The sequence below is a fragment of the Choristoneura fumiferana genome, chromosome 18 (assembly GCF_025370935.1).
Source record: "Choristoneura fumiferana chromosome 18, NRCan_CFum_1, whole genome shotgun sequence".
Classification (NCBI taxonomy): domain Eukaryota; kingdom Metazoa; phylum Arthropoda; class Insecta; order Lepidoptera; family Tortricidae; genus Choristoneura; species Choristoneura fumiferana.
In genome coordinates, this window is record NC_133489.1 from 99,234 (window position 1) to 111,775 (window position 12,542).

The 12,542-nt window shown below is 41.4% G+C and overlaps 1 protein-coding gene across 1 annotated transcript; it reads left to right on the forward strand.

The window, feature by feature from the left end:
- The first annotated feature begins 1,450 nt into the window (after nt 1-1,450).
- LOC141437765 (leucine carboxyl methyltransferase 1) lies at nt 1,451-7,808 on the forward strand. Its single transcript, XM_074101265.1, has 4 exons — nt 1,451-2,108; nt 3,804-3,987; nt 5,119-5,378; nt 5,670-7,808. The coding sequence occupies exons 1-4, from the start codon at nt 1,890-1,892 to the stop codon at nt 5,961-5,963; spliced, it is 957 nt and encodes a 318-aa protein (XP_073957366.1). The 5' UTR covers nt 1,451-1,889; the 3' UTR covers nt 5,964-7,808.
- The last annotated feature ends 4,734 nt before the right edge of the window (nt 7,809-12,542 follow it).

A 12,542-nucleotide genomic window follows, 5' to 3' on the forward strand; every position in this document is an offset into this window, starting at 1 on the left:
AACTATCTATTCCAACCACTCAAAAATATGTTACTGCGGCCTTATTGCGTCGGAATAAGACTGGTACTTATTTTTGAAACTTTAAATAAGTTCATATTTTTACACTTGACAGTAAGTACGGTTGAGACCATAAATATATGTGTACCTATGGTGGCTCATTTAGATTGGTCAGTACGAGAAAATCTGAAACTACCTGAGACATACAGATCTGTTCTCAGGAACCATGTTTTCATAACAACCAACCAATTTTAATAACAAGAAACATTGCATTCATCATGTCAGCCGAAAGATGTTCACTGCTAGACATAGGCCTCCCCGAGGCTGTCCACTCACACCGATCTTATGCTTTCCACATCCACCGCAATCCTGCAATCCTAAAGGCTAAGTAAAAACATGTAAAAATAAAAAAAAACAATACTTATTTTCTCAAGTTTAACAAAATGTTTGATGTACCCTTTCACATTTCAACAGCAGAATTAATTGTAGCCCTCAGTACCCACAGGTCCACCTGCTCTACCTTCAAGCTAGCTTTGATGTGGCCAGCCGCTTGAAGCTACTACTGGTTGCTGCTGCTACTGACTGAACTGAAATAGTAGTGACAGCTCTAGGGCTGTTAATAAAATAGTTGTCATGTGCGGCCTGACCTCGTCCTCTGTGAGGTATATGAGATGCGCCTGCGCCTGGGCGGCGGGCGGGCGCCGCGCGCTGTCCCCGTCCACACACGGCAGCAGACGCACGCGCGCCGTGTAGTACTTGTTCTCTAGTTGCCACACCACCCCCTCGCCTTCGCCCTCGCCCCTCCCTCGCTGCTCTCCCTCGTGCGAACCCACACCGTTACACTGAGGAGGCTCCGTATCGTCGTTGATTAACTCTAAAACATAGTAAGTAGATTACTGAACATGCCCATAACACAAAATTAAATAAGAAAATTAAAAATATTTGTCTGAAACTGAATCGCAACGTGTATGCGACTCCGCTTCAGGTAGGTATTGACTCTTGCCGTGGCTGCGCTGCTTCTCTTCTCTCACTCACCCCCTTATTATTGCTAGAGCTGCTGCAGTATCGACGGCGCTGACTAATATCACAGGTAAATTATCGTCCGAAGACATGATACTGTGTAGTAAAGAATGTAAATTTTAGATTACATACAGTTAGATTTAAATTGGCGAATTATTAAAGTTAAATTCTAAGACTATTACTTATTATATTCAGTTCAATTATTTTCAAATTATTTTGATTTGATATTTTGATCCCATTTCGCTTCGCTTTGTCAAAGTCAAATTAATGTCAATGTCAATGTCAAAAATATTGTTCAGGTGTTATCAAAAACTACTGAAATTATGTGGTCAGCTCTCGCACGTGTGCAACGCATAAAAAACATTTAATCTGTATCATACGTCGCGGGTGGTGCGGCATTTTAACTAAAATAGGTTTGACGGAATATTAATCTGTATCATACGTCACGGGTGGTGACGGTACGGAATATAATTCCATATAGGATAATAACGACCCGATATTTCGTGCATGTACGGCCGTCCGCCGGGAAACAGGGGAGATAGTGTCGCCAAAAGGTGCCAAAAAAAAAAAAGTGTCACCCATCCGTCATATGTCATATCTATTTACTGTACTCTAATCTACTGTGATGGTGAATACATGTTTATTATATCCATATCAGTCATAGTTTCGCTAATTTTTTTCCTCGATTCGATACCTCAGAAAGAGTTCAGTCGAAATCTAAAGTGGTAGTACCCGGTGCTGCGGCAGTCTGGTGCAGTGCAGTGCTCTCCGTGGTCGTCGGGTGAGGGGCGACGGTCGACGGGCGACGGCGTCACGGCGCAGCGCTGGCGGGCCGGGATGCGGCGGGCTCGCAGGGGGACGCGACGAGCGCCATGAACAAGCTGGTGTCGTGGTCGGCGGAGGACGAGGCGGTGGCCGGCACCAACACGGACGCCACGGAGTGCAAGCTGGGCGCCGTGCAGCTGGGCTACTGGGCGGACCCCTACGTGCGGCTGTTCGCGCGCCGCGCCGAGCGCCGCGCGCCCGAGATCAACCGCGGCTACTACGCGCGCGTCCGCGCCGTCGAGATGTTCATACACCAGTTCCTCGAGGTACGCTCCACCGCTCCACCGCTGCTGTACTCATACATCCCTAGGTACTCCGCAGTGTCATCTTTCCCATAAGTGCCCGGAGGCAGTTTTTGCATTTCCAATGGGGTTCGTTCATGCCTCAGATTGTTTCTGTTAGCTGGTTATCCTACTAGTGTTTTTGCTTATCAATAAAAGTACTTGAAACAGTGATATTCTTTGAAAGTCCATGTTGGTCAAATAGATTGTTTGTTTTGTCTTTGTTGAATAAGCAATTTGTCAATGAATTTGGTTGACCAACTACCATATTTCCTAAAGATTTGCTTGGTAGACTATTGAAAATCTCAAGTTTCTTAAGTAAATGAGTACACATAAATGAACTAGCACCAAACTGCTAATGGTTTCAACCTTGTATTGTAGATGTAGGTGAGGTTTATAGTGTTGAAATCAAGTCACAAAAACCAGCTTGACCTTCACTTGTCAGGGACGTGTTATGGCTGAAGGCCAATTTTTTTATATTTTCTTTCAACAGCTACCTATAAAAACTTAGCAGCAAAACAAAAAACAAGTAGTCGAACCAAGAAATTGGTTTACCACCCTAAGGTTTAATGTTGTTTATAGCGCTTAATACATCAAAGCATATTTTAATTCCCAAGTAAATTATGACAATCAGCCTTATTGTTTTATTTCTGAAGTAGAACTGTCATTAAAATTGGTAAAACACTTTCTTGGTTGTCTAATACCTATGACCACTGATAATCTGTTAAGCTATTTGTGCATGTAGGGCAGAAGTACTGTTTGTGGCCACTGTAACATTTGTGGCCATTTATTGTTTAGATATAAATATATGTTTGAAATAAATTTATAGTAATAAATCATTACAAACTTTATTCCTTTCAGTATAAGCTTTTGAAAACTCACTAAACATATTATTTTAAACTGTAACTTTTTATATACCTATGACGGCTATGACTTCAAATGTCAACTGGCCAAACACGGGCTTAAGGTGGCCAAAACTGGTATGTCTGCCCTACTGTAACTTTAGTACCCGAGAAGAGTCATTGAACTTGCTTCTGCACAATTAAGGTCATTACTCAAGTTTGCCAGCATCTGTAATAGAAACAATACTACAACAATTGGAAAAAAATTGGACAGGGAGGTCTTTGCCATGGGGTGTTTATTCTTTTATCTTTCTAATTGGAAATTACCACTTTCTGAACAAGCAATGCTGATTTACAGGTTCATTAAACAGCTCAACAGGCCTCTGCATCCAGAGACGTGGTTTCAGTACAAGGGAGTGTACCTAATATCTGTAGCGTAGTGTATATATCTGAGGCTCGCCATGAGGCTGATAGTCACATTTGGTGTACTAAATCCTTATTAAAATATAAGATTAAAAATATATATTGGAAATTTGTATGTTAGTTTTCAATTAATCAATTTCATTGAACCCCTCGTATGCTGAAACTAAAAAAAAACACTGCATTCTAGTCTCATCTGTTTTAATAAGCACAAATTCTGCTGATTTAAATAAAAATACAAAAAGATAACCCTAAATTTGACACAGATCTGCTCTGCGTTTATGCATACCTGGGGTTAAGCGAAACAAATATCTTTTGTTTGAAAGCTTGTTTGGCAAAGGCTTATGGTAAATCGTCCATTGTAGAAGCATCTACATATGTCCTTGTAAAGGTGTGCAGTGCATGTGTTGTATTGCAGCGCTGCGACAGCAAGTGCCAGATCATAAACCTGGGGTGCGGGTTCGACACGCTGTTCTGGCGCCTGCGTGACGTCACGCAGGCCGTCGGCAACTTCATCGAGCTGGACTTCCCCACCGTCACCGCCAAGAAGTGCCAGATCATCAAACGCAACAAGCAGCTGCTTGAGAAGATCGCCAACGAAGGTCACATACTATATTTAATTCATCTTTCTATGATTATTTTAAATTATTTTGGTAACTTGATTGTAATAATTGAAGACATGAGTATATGTCGCATTTTTTTTATTTTCGGAGTTTGCCGTAAAGTCATAGTGCAATGCCAATTAGGTTAAAACTGCGACCCTTACAGAAGGGTACTGCTATCAGGAGCGTAGGTTAGGTTAAAATTGCGACACCTTCAGAAAGGTACTGCTGTCAAGGCGAGTAGGTTTTGACACGGTGTCTTACTTTCTGTAGAAGTCATTGGAGTGTCTGCCAAATTAGATCAGCTTGACAGTTACTGATTCCCTACTAGGCAACGGACCCCAGGAGAGTAGGTTAGGTTAGAAGGGCGACCTTTACAGAATTGAATAAAACGGCCTGGAAAAATGGATTGATAAAATCGGAACTTAAATTTTATGGGAAAGAAATAAACAATAAAGACCTGTTTTTGTGACATACCTACCCCCTTCATTCTCTCATGTCTTCATTTTGAAATGGTACTCATAACAATAGAGAGTGATAGCTTTAAATTGGTCACATATCTGTGTTTGGACATACGAGACATAGGTACTATTTCGAGACAAAATATTGTTTTGAAATGAATAGTTAAGTGCAATTAGGAGATCGACACGTCTCTTCTAGTACTCTGATTCATTCAATCCGTTATCTGGGTGGGGCTCCGAAGTGGTTCAATCGCGTTTGTCAGCGTGTGTCAGTTGATGGACGTAATATTAATCGATTTTTAAGTAGGGTGAGGGCACCAGTCATGGACAGGAACCAAGAATGGAATATTTTTCCGCTAACCCAATATTAAGAAACGGACGCTACTTTTTCTAAAACTAATAACACTTATGTGCAGATAACTGATGATCATAACTGGTAAAATTCATGAATGGTGACCTATAAAGCATTGAATCCTTGCTGTCCTTTACTGGATACTATTATGCTAACATGTCCATAAAGGGTGCCGTCACCCTAGTATGTAATTATGGATGGGAAACGGCAGCAGAAACGCTCGAGAGCTCCACTCGTCTCTGTTTCTGGTGATCGTAGTCTGTCAGTGGAAGGCGTGGTGAGTGGTGAGTGGTGAGGTGCGTGGCTGCGTGGTTGCAGACGGCGAGGTGGCGTGCCGCGTGGGCGAGCTGCACGCGGACGGGTACCACCTGGCGGGCTGCGACCTGCGCGACGGCGGCGGCGTGCGGCGCGCGCTGGCGGCGTGCGGCGCGCGGGCGGACGCGCCCACGCTCGTGCTGGCCGAGTGCGTGCTCGTGTACCTGCGGGAGGACGCCGCCGCCGCGCTGCTGCAGCTGCTGGCCTGCGCCTTCCCCAAACAGCTGCTCCTCATCTACGAACAGTGCAACCTCGACGACAAGGTACCTAACCTACCACTACCACCCACTGCCCCGGGCCACCGCCCCTCTTAACAGTACTTTACTACCATTACATACAACTCTTTATAATATAAAAAAATATGTATTTTTAAACCAATCACTGATCGGCAATCAGTATGGAACTGTATGCTGTGCTGTCTGTCGCATTCGGTCAGCAGTTGCCGTTCGCGGCACCGGTGGCGCTCCCCTCCCTCGCGAACTCATTCGCACGCGTCTCTGTGGGGGCTCGCTACGTGTCGGCGCGCGGCGAGTGAGGTTTCGGTCGTGTTGCAGTTCGGCGAGGTGATGATCCGCAACCTGTCGCTGCGCGGGTGCAGCGCGGTGGGCGAGCGCGGGCGGCTGGGCGTGGCGGCGGCGGTGGAGCGGCTGCGCGCGGCGGGGTACGGCGGGGCGCGCGGCTGGGACATGGCGGCCGTGTGGCGCGCGCTGCCCGACGACGAGCGCGCGCGCGTCGAGCGCCTGGAGCCGCTGGACGAGCAGGAGCTGCTGCACCAGCTGCACCAGCACTACGCGCTCACCGTGGCCAGCCAGGGGGACCTCTTCGCGGACATCGACCTCAACGCCTAGGCGCTTGGGCGTGCGCCTGCCAGACGCGTCACGAATAGAAACGTCATCGACCGATGAGGCCGTGTGCGCGATGTAAAAAAAATATATGCCTACAGCGAGAAAGAGATCGCACGATCCTATGGCTTCACTGATGAAAATTTCTAAGTAACAAAAAAAAACTGAAGACTAACAAAATCAATTGTAGACGAAAAAAAAACCATGTGTTGATTCTGGCGTTACTTTGCACAGGACCATTTTAATGAACTACACTGATTTAGCTTGCTTCTCTGCTGAAACTGTGCACCACGGCACGTCTGTGCGACACATATTAAGTAACACACACACGTAGTAAGTATGTATATAACTTGCAGAGCCCGCTCTCTTGCGTATCAAACTACGTATTATTTTACACGGGCCCAACTGCTACAAACATAGCATAAAACGCTAACGCGTTTCGAACTATTTGCTAGCTCATTATCAAAATGAAACCCATACACATAATTTTATCGCACACTTAGCTGTGGGGTACGGTTTTATTAGAGAAGCAAGGTAAACATTAGTGTGGTTGATTAAAGATACCAATAAATACATAAATAAAGATTAAAACGATGACATCTCTATTCCTCTTATTAGTTCTATGGCGTTATGTACGATGAATAAGAGTGGCCTCGAAGAAAAATTGTATGTATATCATGCGTATGTTATCCCACGTACTTAAATTGTATTTTTTCCCTCTAAAAAAAAAAGCACCTATTCTTATAAGAGTAGCGTGATAACTAGTTGAGTTTCGGCGCTACGTCTGTGTTGTAATATTTTTTTTTTCAAATTGAAATGTCCATTCGATGACATTTCCGCTCCGTCGAATAAATTCAAAATGAGTAGTGTACAGTCGAATGCAAAAATATAAGTCAAAATATGTATACATGACCTTATGTTTCGTGGCATAATGGTGTATTGATATTTTTGACGTCTTGGTAACGCATATATATTTATGCCCTTGACTTACCTACCTTGTACCTACCTATTTTATTATGATGCTCGTATTTGTCATGAGTTGTATGCATCTCTTTTTGATATTTGAGAAATTTTTATTTTTATTTGGCGACGCCGTCGCCGAGTCTAGGATAAGGTCGATATCATATCAAATTATCTAAGTAAGTTGGTCGGATCAGTGAAGTATCTTGCGGGATGAGAGCTGCGCGCCGCAGCCGGTGTGGCGGCTGCCGCTCCCGCGACGCTTCGCGATTGATCCGTGCACGCCCCGTCTAATGATCAATGCACTCTCTACTTAGTCCCGTCACAACAAATCCCTGTAGATATTGTTTCTTTAATAACAAGTTTTGTTAAATTACAGTTTATTTGTAAGATGAATGTATCTTATAATTATAAGTATCTTATTATATCGTCTGAGACTAATATACCTGTGTCATTAAATTTTCCATTGACTTTCGATAAATTTGCGGTAAAAATTGAATACATTTAGGAAAGCAAATTGTATCGTGACTCAGCGGTCAGCGGCATCGTTCACCGGCGCTGCAGTGCCTGAGTAGCTATACATTAAATACATCTTTACATTTACATATATCACATAGAGGTGACGCCGTAGTACATTTTGTTGTGATCGACGGCGCCGCGCCGCTCCGCTGTTAACAATAAATCTGTAAATAAACTTGTCTAAAATACGAGAGGCATGTATCCTTCTCATTCTGTCGTATAGTTGCGTCTCTCTCGGCTGGACGCTGGCGGGCGGCGGGCACCGAGTGACTGATATCACAGCTAACTAGTTGAGTTTATTAATACATTATTACGTAATGACTAAGTGTTAAAAATATTTATTTATGGTATAAATGCTATATAATAACACAAGGTTGTTTTATTTTTGATCCCACTAGACTAGATGTATGCACAAGTCACTCGCAAGTGAGATGACATTAATGCGAGATGTATTTTGTTTGGAATATGTTATTAAGTATTTACTTGTTTGAAACATATTTCACAGAAACACGATTCAATAAATTTTACAGTGTTTTTTTATACAACCTATCAAACAGTACAATTATTTTTTAACGAATATTGTTTGTTTGGTGTATGTTTCCATGGTGCGATCAGTACCAACCAAAAGTTGGTTAGGTTAAAACTGCAACCCTACCAAAAAACGAATCGCCATCAGAAATGAGTTGCTACCAGAAAAGTAGGTTCGGTAGGTTAAAACTGCGACCCCACCAGAAATGAGTTGCTACCAGAAAAGTAGGTTAGGTTTAAACTGCGACCCCAAAATTCAACTAAATAATATGAGGATAAAGAATAGTATTGAGACATTAATATTATTTGTAAACCAAAAATCAATGATTTAATTATTTTTTTTAAGTATTTTGCGTATTGATTAGGTGTTCTATGAAATTATAACATGAGAAACAAAATACTATAACACTGTCGTCTGTAAAAGAATAGAAAATCTTGACATTTGCATATCGTTTTCTGGTCGACTGAATAAGTACTGTGCCACGCACCTTTTATACTTTTATTATGTACTACTCTGGCAAATAAAGCCATCTTATTTTTGTTTAACGCGGCATTATTAGTTTGTTAAGTTTCTTTGAAGATAATTTAGTGTTTGTATTTAGTACTTCTCAATAGATGTCGCTATCACGTTTATGAACAACTAGCTTTTACCCGCGGCTTCGCACGCGTAAACTATTCGGTGTGGTAGCTGCAATTTAAATTTTCGGGATTTTACAAAATTCCCCTGGAAATTTCCAATATTTATATCGTGGTCTTCATTGAGGTTGTGTTGTAAATGACTGTACAAAATTCAAGACTCTAAACCCAGTGCTGAAGTTTCAAAATTTTTCCCTATCCAAATTCAAATTCAAATCATTTATTCAGTAAATAGGCCGCAATGGGCACTTTTACACTTCATTTTCTATACTACCAGCGCTTTCGGAAAGACCACCATTGCCAAGAAGAATGCGCCGCAAGAAACTTGGCAGAAAGTCATTTTTTAAAAATGTAATAATTGGAAATAAAATACTTAAAAACTACAGTATACAATTAAAGAAAAAAATACGAAATAATAATAATAATAATAATACAGGGAATATCGGGATAAAAAGTAGCGAACTTATAATATGTGTTATTCCAGACATACGGCTACCTACATCCAAATTTCATGTCTCTAAGCCTAGCGGTTGTTATTTCGACATTTTATTCCTAGGTATCCCGTGGTAATATCGGGTCAAAAAGTCGTCTATGTGTTTTTCTAGACATCCAGCTTCCTACATACCAAATTTCATGGCTCTAAGCTCAGCGGTTAATATTTCAAGATTTTATCCCTATCCCGTGGGAATATCGGGGTAAAAAATAGATTATGTGTTATTCCAGAGGTCCAGCTACCTACATAACAAATTTCATGGCTCTAAGCCCAGTGGTTGTTATTTCGAGATTTTTATCCCTAGGTATTCCCGTGAGAATATCTGGTCAAAAAGTCGCTTATGTGTTATTCCAGACGTCTAGGCTACCTACATACCAAATTTCATGACTCTAAGCCCAGCGGTTATTATTTCAAGATTTTATCCCTATCCCGTGGGAATATCGGGATAAAAATTTACCTGTGTGTTATTACAGAGGTCCAGCTACCTACAAACTAAAATTCATGGCTCTAAATCCAGTGGTTGTTATTTCGAGATTTCATCCCTAGGTATCCCGTGGGAATATCGAGTCAAAAAGTCCCTTACGTGTTATTCCAGACGTCCAGTTACCTACATACCAATTTCATGACTCTAAGCCCAGCGGTTATTATTTCAAGATTTTATCCCTATCCCGGGGGAATATCGGGATAAAAAGTAGCTTATGTGTTTATCCAAAGGTCCAGCTACCTACATACTAAATTTCATGGCTTTAAGCCCTGCGGTTGTTATTTCAAGATTTTATCCCTAGGTATCCCGTGGAATATCGGGTCAAAAAGTCACCTATCTGTTATTCCAAACGTCCAACTACCTACATACCAAATTTCATGACTCTAAGCCCAGAGGTTGTTATTTCGAGATTTTATCCCTATCCCGTGGGAATACCGGGATAAAAAGTATCCTATGTTTTAATCCAGGTTATAAACTAACTTTTCGCCAAATTTCATCCAAATCAGTCCAGCCGGGTCAGCGTGAAAGAGTAACAAACATACTTACTCACTCACTCACTCACTCACTCACAAACTTTCGCATTTATAATATTAGTAGGATTCCTGAATGGCGCTATTAAGATTTTTGTAGCAGCCTATAAAAGGGCTGTCATTTTCGTATTAAATTCATTCCCTAAGCAACTGTCGTCTTATTTACATCGGTGCGTTCGGCATTCAAACATGGTTCTTCGAGCCGGATAACGGACTGGGACTGGCGACAACTTCCACCGCGGGCACCGGAACGGCGAGATGGTGCTGCTGCTGGCGTGCTGACGCTGGAGCCGCCTGCCTGGAGTGAGGAGAGGAGGCGCGCAAGTGGAAGAGGAGCTGAGCTGCTGCAGGACAGGAGCTGCTGCAGTACCAGGAGTGACAGGTTACAGTGATGTGGTGATCAACAGTGAGTACTTTGACATTTCACAGTAGAGTTCAAAATTGAAGCAAAAATTGTAATTTAGAAGATTAGAAGAAAATTTAGACATAGAAGAATTTCGGCTGTAGTTTGGACTTAGAATAATTCGGAAAAAAGTGAACTGACGGGGAATCCACGCAGGTTTTCACCCAGATGTCAAAACACTTTGAAAATATTTGAGAAAACTAGAAAAGAAAATATTTCAAGTTCAAACTTTGTCTTTGAAAATGGAGAAAATTGACAGATGTCAAAAAGACATAATTTCAAGAATTGACAAATCGAGAATATATTTTATGAAATTACAGAAAGAACACTTAGATAAATGCTATATTGAAACGAGGTTAGAAATTTTGGACCGCAATTGGAAGATGTTCATGGAAACGCACAAATCAATTTTAGATACAATCACTTCAGTTGAAGTAAAAGCCTCTTCATACAAAACGGAGTTGAAACAAGCAGAAGAGCTTTATGTACGTTATAGAAACCAACTTCAAGATGTGATATCTAGCTTCCAGTCAAACGAAAAGACATCCAAAACTTCCGTCACAGACCTTGGTCTAAATAGTAGTTTGCAGTCGGACGATTTCAATTGTACTACAAAGAGTTGTGAGATAGAAAATGTCAACGTTTATCAGTATCCTGTAAATAGTGTTTGTAAAAGTCAACTGTCATCCTGTACATATTGCTATAGTATTAGTCACAAGTTAGGAAATTGTAATCAGTTCTCAGCAGCTGATCTTGACGCACGCAGACACTTTGTTCAGACCCGCAAGCTGTGTCATAATTGTTTAGGTGCTAATCATTCAGCTCACTCATGTCGTCATTCTTTCAGATGCCGTTTATGTCAAATGAAGCATCATGTGTTGCTTCATCCCACAAGATTGCAGTCAACCAATCACAATCTCGAAGTCAAGCATGCATTGGTTGACAAAAATGTCGTTGAACACGCATCGACGAGGGAACACAAAGAGATTAACACGACACTTCTCCCAACAGAGAAGGTTGATGTACTACGAAAATCACAGCTAGAAGTCACTAGTTCAACCGAGGTTATAGTTAAGGCAAGTCACTCGGTTGCCAAAGGTGTAGTTAAGCAAGCAACTTCAGCTGCCTCATCTAACGATGAGTTGTCACAAGCCTGTATTTCGACCAGCCATTGTCAACTTACGTTGACTTCGGCTTTGGTTCAAACTCAGTCGGAATCTGGTTTAAGTAAGGAAGAACTCACAATACTATCAAAAAAGAAGGTCGTTGTACTAAGTTATTTGCCATCAAATTGTGATGGTGTCACGTCAAGTGGAACATCTAATAAAGATAAAAAGTCTTTAAAAGCGAAAATACGCGCTCAAGGCTCGAATGTAGCTTTGTTGTCATGTTCAAACCAGAAACTAACAAGTTTAGGTGATACTTCATCTTGCAAAGGTGTAGCCGATAAAGGAGTAAACACAAGTATCCAGGAAGTTGCAGTAAGCTCTGGTCTTGGCGGTAAAAGAAAAGAAATATGCGAAGTGTTGCCGAATAAAGAGCTAAACAAAAATCATGGTGTGAGCATGGTGGGCGGAAATTCGTATTTCTTTATTCTGCCAATAGATGGTGCTACTGACGGTGTTAAGAAGTTTATGAGCAATTCAAGATACAGTCCACAAAGAGTCGAGGCAAAGAAGAACGTAGAGTCAGACCAAATCCTGTGCAATTTCATCATTTCTGTCATTACGTCTGTTACTAGCGTTCAGATAGCGATAGGAAGGATTTCCAAAACACTAGAAAAGCACACAGAACAAAGAGCCAAGTTGATGTCGTTTCATAGGACCAGAATTAAAAAACTTTAACATGGTCCATTGAGAAAAAGAACGAGAAAAAGAATTTCACGCAGAAGTTAAGCAGTATGTGAAACTAAGTGTTATCACTTAGTTTTCAGTTTTATTTTAAATTGTGTTATTGTTGTGTTGTTATTTTGTTTTGTGCAGTGTGTTTTTTGTTATGTGATGTTAAATTGTGTGAATACTTAAATGAAATG